Source organism: Hordeum vulgare, chromosome 7H (assembly GCF_904849725.1).
Source record: "Hordeum vulgare subsp. vulgare chromosome 7H, MorexV3_pseudomolecules_assembly, whole genome shotgun sequence".
NCBI classification, from domain to species: domain Eukaryota; kingdom Viridiplantae; phylum Streptophyta; class Magnoliopsida; order Poales; family Poaceae; genus Hordeum; species Hordeum vulgare.
This window is the reverse complement of record NC_058524.1, coordinates 14,013,201-14,020,000: the sequence shown is the minus strand read 5'-3', so window position 1 is coordinate 14,020,000 and position 6,800 is coordinate 14,013,201. Positions and strand designations below refer to the sequence as shown.

At 46.0% G+C, this 6,800-nt stretch overlaps 1 protein-coding gene across 1 annotated transcript in view; it reads right to left on the bottom strand.

The window, feature by feature from the left end:
* The window catches only part of LOC123409070 (aspartyl protease family protein At5g10770-like), a 2,953-nt gene extending 89 nt beyond the window's left edge, over positions 1 to 2,864 (bottom strand). Inside the window, exons 1-3 of the mRNA XM_045102058.1 lie at positions 2,611 to 2,864; positions 2,246 to 2,526; positions 1 to 1,200 (exon numbers count right to left, since the gene is read on the bottom strand). The exon at positions 1 to 1,200 is cut by the window's left edge and continues 89 nt beyond it. Of these exons, the coding sequence (XP_044957993.1) occupies positions 169 to 1,200; positions 2,246 to 2,526; positions 2,611 to 2,782 (1,485 nt within the window). The 5' untranslated portion in view covers positions 2,783 to 2,864 and the 3' untranslated portion in view covers positions 1 to 168. The remainder of the gene's footprint in view (positions 1,201 to 2,245; positions 2,527 to 2,610) is intronic.
* Between the last annotated feature and the right edge of the window lie 3,936 nt (positions 2,865 to 6,800).

Here is a 6,800-nt window from a genome sequence, read left to right as displayed (position 1 = left end):
CTTGTAAGGATTACAATCATAGGCCATTTGAAAAAAAAAATACACGCATTACATCTTCTTCTTCCATTTATTTATAAGAAACTAGCTCGATCACAATGAGCTAGCTTGCAGACCCCAAATACATACCATTGGGCCATCACACGACTGGTTGTCCTGCAACCTGCCACATCAGCACGCACCACGACGGAATCCTACCTTGCCGCCGCCGACGTCGTACAGAACTTCGTAAGTCTGCTGCTGCACGTTGCCGATGAACCCGACGGATTCTTCACCGGGGGTGGCCGCGAACGCCAGGCAGCCATCCAAAATTATGGAAGCCGGTTCGAGATCCAAGGTGGCGCCACCAGCGAATACGAGAGAAACCTTTGGGACCTTGACCTCAGGGAAGCGGGTGAAGTCATAGCATGTGTCGAGGTTGCGCACCGAAGCCGCCAGTGGGCCATATGCTGCCATGGCGCTTCTGAAGGCGGCTCGCAGTGCAGCGTACACTTGTGGTGGCAGCTGCGTGACAACTGCGCCGGAGTCCATCACCGCGCCGGTGGCGAAAGCCGTTGGCGGCACGCCCAGTTGTTTTCCGGCCACGATGATCGCCTCGAGGTGCACGATGTAGAACGTCGGCGCATGCTTGTTCTTGATGAGAGGTGTATATTCGAACTTGAACGAGGCCTCCACCGGCCCACCCAACGAGAGGAAACCGGCGGAGCTCGGCTTTGGGATGCAGTAGGAGAATGCGTTACCATAGGCATCTGCCGTCTGCTCTAGAAGCGACCCGCGACCGCCGCCGAGTGCCAGGATGCCTGCGTTCTGGTTGCTGAAGGATCCCCTCACCGCATGGCTGCACCCGAACCGGAAGTCCTTCACCACAATGGTTGGGGACATCGTCAGCGTGTCAGTGACATACGTCCCGGTAGTCGCCTTACCGTCTCCATAGTTTACAATGTACTTGCACTCATCGGTGGTGGGTGAGCAGCCATTGCCGTAGCTGCTGCCGAGCTCCTTGCAGGCCGGAGAGCCACATGGAATTGGTGCAAATGTACTCGACTTGGCGGGGTCATATAAGGGATCCTTTTGGAGGTGGCACTGCGGGATGGGGCATGGGAGGCACTGCACCCAGGGGATGTCGCTACTCGTGTCGACGACCACCGTTTGGCTCACTGCGTCTTGGTGTTCGTTGGTTGTTGTTTGATCAGACTTTTGGATCTAAAATTTTGACAGGAAGTTGAAACTCCGGTTACACATATACATTCTTGAAATTGTTATCGTTGTCAATTTCCAAATTTGCACATAATTTATAATTTTGAAATGCAGTAGAGGCCTTTTGCTAAACAAATTGCATTGTTTCAAGTCGGAAATGACATTAATGGGAGTGCGTGAAACCATAGTTTTATGTCCTTGGTTCTATATGAAGTTAAACAGCGATAGCCTGACAAGTAGTTGATCCAAAGGCTTATAAATGACTCAGATTTAATAGAGTCCGATAATGACTATAAATAGACACTTACATATCATTGTTGATGCCTAACCGATCAGTTTTAATTTTGCTATTGTGTATGATTTTTTGAATTAATAATTGTTTCACTTTCAATATCATTCTTCACTAACCAAATTTGCATATAATTAATAAATCTGTAATGGAAGTGCGTGATTTTTGCAACCTGAAACCATAGTTTGATGTCAGAAAGTCACATGGAAGTGCATGATTTTTGCAACCTGAAACCATAGTTTCAAGTCCTTGATATATGAAGTGAAGCAGCGATGCACGGCTGCATGTTGACTATAAATAAACACTTCCATATCATTGCTGATGTCTAACCAGTCAGTATTAATTTTGCTATTGTTTCATGATTTTTTCAATACCAGTTACGCGTGACCTCTCCGTCAACACTTTGTGTAGGGCTAGTCAAGAAAATGAGGATGCACAAAACTGAAATATCAAAAGAAAAATCAATTTATTTTCTTTATAAGGTAGCTATGGTTCATTGAATAGGAACTTTTTGGTTTCATGTTACTAGGAAATTGGAAATCACATATACTTCCTAAACCTTCAGATGGTACCATCTAACCATCTCACCCCTTCATCACTTCCATTGTAGCTAGCTTGGGGAATAAAAAAATTGCACCAACATCTTAATTAAATTGATACACACACTAACTTTCGTTCACTGGAATACTTTCTATAAATTCAGACAACTGAGAATTAACGGAATCGTATTAAAGTGCTACATATATACAAAAGCATTCTCACCGATTTGGACGTCCCTGAGTTAGTCCCGACTGAAGCTGTTGAAGACGGTGTATAATCCCGGTTAGACACTGTGGTAGATCTGGCGATTATCGGTATCCCTGCACCGACACTGCCGACATCAGTGGAGAGCTGAGTCCGGATGTAGCTGGTGCGGAGCTGGTCCCACAGAAGCATGTCATCGACATCGATGCCCATATCCTCTGATGCCCTCGACGACGTTGATGAGCATGGACCGTGTGGTCGGTTCATCGGCACCCAGGCGGTGCTGTTGGATGGTTTCACTGTTCTCCGTGCATGCATATATTAGCTGAAGTTACTACTATCTACATATATACTGCTCTAGTCACTAATTGTAAATATCTTACCCTTGTGTCCGGAGCAGGTAGCGTCTTCTGGGATGTGCTTGAGGGAGCTTGTTGGCACAACCATGAAACGTTGGAGTTCATGGTGATCTCTAGCACCTGCATTTGCACTCAGGCAGCAGGAACTAGACAAGATGATCAGAAGCAGCATCGGCTGCAAAGAGGAGACCTTCATGATCACGAACTAATTAGTTGTGTTCACGTGAGGGCAATGTTTGATGAGTTGATGGGATGGTTGATGATTTCAGTATGTTAGCTGCTAGCTCTATATATAGAGAGAAAACGAATTGCATGGGTGGGCGGATGTACGATGGAAAGCAGTCATGCACAATTCCATCGGCCTGTGATTGGTAACACGTATCTAAACGCCTTTGCTTTCAAGGATTTGATCTTTGCCTTTTGTTTATAATATTTGCGACACAAGTTCTCCATCATTGTCCTCGTAGTGTATAATATAATACCGTTAGAAAGATTAACGGGCGGTACGTGAAACTTAGTAAGATTGGTTAAAAATAATTTGGTATGTTCTTGTTTCCATGTGCTTTCTCAACGGGCTTCACCTATTCGGTGAATAGGATTTGTGCACACGACTTGCAATTGCAAACTGTTGGGCGAACACAACATGGTCCTTAGTTAAGGTGAGGCAATGGACGTAGTCGTAAAATATATTACCGTTAGAACTGGAAGGAGTGTTGGGACGGCTATGGCGACAAGATGACATCACCGATTGAGTGGGCATCTAAAGCTAGGTTTTAAAAAGAGAAATTTTGTATGACTGAAGATATAAATGGAGATAAAATGGTAAAAAAATGTGAAAATGGACATATTTGACCTTTTTCTCAAACTTTAGCACAAAACAAACCAGATATGAAAATAAATCACAATATGACCCTTTTGCACGACTAGATTGCAGTACTGCTAACTCAAACAAGGGTGTCATTGCTATCTAGCATGACGCTCTAGGCCAAGGTGTCATGATATATGGCAATGGAGCCACAGGCCCGGGCGTGGTGAAAAAAGTCATTTAATGAAACATTTTTAAATCAGGTTCATTTTGTGCTGAAGTTTTCAAAAAAGATTATTTGTGTCCATTTTCAGGGACAAAATCACTATTGTTATAGTCCAATATAATATGCACTAAATCCACAATAGTATTACACAGTTGTGTAGGCCGCTAGTATGTTCTTACGGAGAGGCCACGTCCACTCGTTTTGCTTTATGATCCTTACAATGATTCTAATTTTTTTTCATTTGAACTTGGGCTAACTTTTAATATCAGAGGAAAAAAATCAGCCTCCCAACAATCAAGAAGTTAAGAATCACATTCTTGGTAGTGATGGATATTACACAAAAATAGCAAGAATTGTACGTCATGTTTTTTGTGTTCTCTAAAAAAGTGTGTAATACATGAGAAAATGTTGCCTTATCTACCACTATACATGCTCTAAGTTTTAGTATGAACTGAAGACAATTGAGGTAACAAAGTGTCAGGTGCATTGAAGAGGGCACCCGGTTGTGCCATGAGGCTCAGAGACAATATTAGCCATGTGACTAAAAAGCATTCTGAAATAGTAGGATATCTAATATAGGAGGAATACCACCAGAAAATATCTCAATTTCACCTATCTCCAAGCACACTAGTCTCCTGGATAACGAGCTACCTAGAGCTTGAGCTCTGAATAGCATTACTAGCTAGAGTTTGCCCATCTATAAGAAAGAGTTACTAATATCAAAATTGTAAAATAATTGATAGTATTAGATTATTGTATTTTCTTTTGAGACAACCTATTCATATAAATTGATGCTCAAAGTGTCATTTCAAAGATTGGCTCAATGTTCTAAAAGACCTACATCTTGGATTTGAGTGTTATTGTAACCTATCCATTGCAAGTCCCTCATTTGACTGTTATATAACACAGAAATCTAGACAACAAATAGGAGCTTTGAAATATGTTCTAGTAAATTGAGATGTATAAGTATATCAAACTCCATATTAGCCCATGTATGCAAAGATCATTTTTTTTTTCTTTTAGCTACTGGAAAATTTGACATAATGTGTATCTATCATGCCATGATATTTGAAGGGATCATGTCTGATCTACCGCAAGTCTTGATATGATTGGTAAGTTGCAAAGTAAATTTGTCTTTTCTCTTCAGGCTCAGTAATATTATGTTGTGTCGTTGTTGCCATATTTTTGGAACTATTCAAAGTTTCAGCTCTAGCGCACTTGCATGCACATCTAATTAGCGATTCCGGGTTGAGAAGATCATGAAAAGACTAAAAGAAATGCATAAGATGATTGATCATGATTCATTTTGTGTCGATGTACCTAACTAATGCGCCCCATTTTCCTTGGTACTTTAGCTCTAGCTTCTAGGGCACTTGTGCACCTAACTAATGCGCCCCAGTACAGAAAACCAGGAAAAGACTGAAAGATACGCATGCATAACCGAACATGATTGACTAAATATGTTCCGACTGGCCATGCACGATTTCCTGAGATGCTTGACAAGTCCACAAATCAATATTGAAACCAGCGCAAAGAAAAGAAAACATTACGAAGCATGTAACTTGTTCATCTTTTCTCTCTGCATGAATATTGTTTCAAAAATGCTAGACATACAAAGAGTTACATAAGGTTACACGCTGAGTTGGATTCTTTCTTCCTAACCAACTAACCACTCCCCCTGATTTTCAAGGGGGGTGGGGCCTTCATCTCCCTTAATCTCTAGTCAAAATCCACCTGTTTGTAAAACCTATGTAAAGTTATGCATGTGTAACATTGCTCACATTGTTCCCTTCAGGGCCAACGCATTGGTAGTTGTATCTCTGAAGTAGGCCTGTTTCTTTGTTGGTACTAACATTTTTAGTTATTGTTGTTTGTTGAATGGAACAGATGAACCTAGCTCGCAAGCTCCGCTACTTTAGGTATTCTTTGCATATCTATCAAAAAGGCTTTTGTCCCGCTTTATAAAAAAAGCAACGAATCACATGCATAAAGCATACAATGCGACACCACACACACCCAAGGCAGATACAATGGGTTGACGATCGGCACAACAAAACTCGACGACCCAGGAAACTCCAAAGCGGTGCTTTCAAGAAAGAAACGACACCGGAGAGCTGCCACCGCCCGATCTACTGAATCAAGGTTTTCACCCGGAGTATGGCGAAGGACGCAGGGCTACCGCGATGGAGCCTTCAGGAAGGGAACGACGCATGAACGCCGCCGCTATCGGTCTGGTCCGAACCAGACAAGGTTTTCACCTCGGCCACCACCCTCCGCCGCCGCCCGTGGTACGACACGGCAGGAGATTGCCAGCCGCACCACCCTCGTAGATCGTCGAAGGCCCGTCCCCATGCCGCCCATGCGACCATGACAACGAGCCTGTCAGCATCCGAGCCGTGAGCTCCACCCACGAGCCAGCAGCTCCCACCACCAGGGCCGCCGCCCCGCTACCAGACACTCCGGAGACCATCAAAGGTGCCGGCTTTGAGATGACCAGCGGGTCCCAAGCATCAACAAAACCGTCGATGGCCATCCCACCCTGCATCGATCTGCAGCGAGGAGGACATGCCTGGAAGAGGGGAGGGGGAGCCGAGATCGTCCGGACTGGCGCCCCCTGCGCCAGTGACGAGCAATCGATTTGCCCGTCCCTCGAACAGCCTCCCCTGCGTCGCCCCTGATGCCCTACCACGCCTCCGGCCAGATCCACGCGAGAAGGGGCGGCCACCCGTCCGCCGACAAGGACTGCTGGATCAACCTCACCCCGCTGCCAAAGAGGGCCTCCAAAGGAGTCAGCACCCTGACCCGTACCACCGTTGTGACACGCGTGCGCCCCGCCGCCAGGCACCATCTCCTGAGCCGACCATCGTCCGTCGGGCCCGCCTCGAACAGAGCCTCTGCAGCCCGCGCCGGCCGCGGGGGCAGATCCAGTATAAGCCGCCGCCTCCAGCCCAGCCACGTATCTGCCTGGTGCCACCCGCGTTCGGCCCTCCATGGCAGGCCTGCCGCTCCGCAACACCGCCATCGAGGACACCGAGCGCCACCTTGCCCCGGATCCACGCCACATCGTCGCCAGGGAATGCCGCTCGCGCGAAGCTCCCATGAGCGAGGAGAGAAAGGGCCCCGCCGCCGCCAACACCCACCGGGCTTTGCCCAGCGGCGCGGATAAGTGGCGGCGAGGGGAGG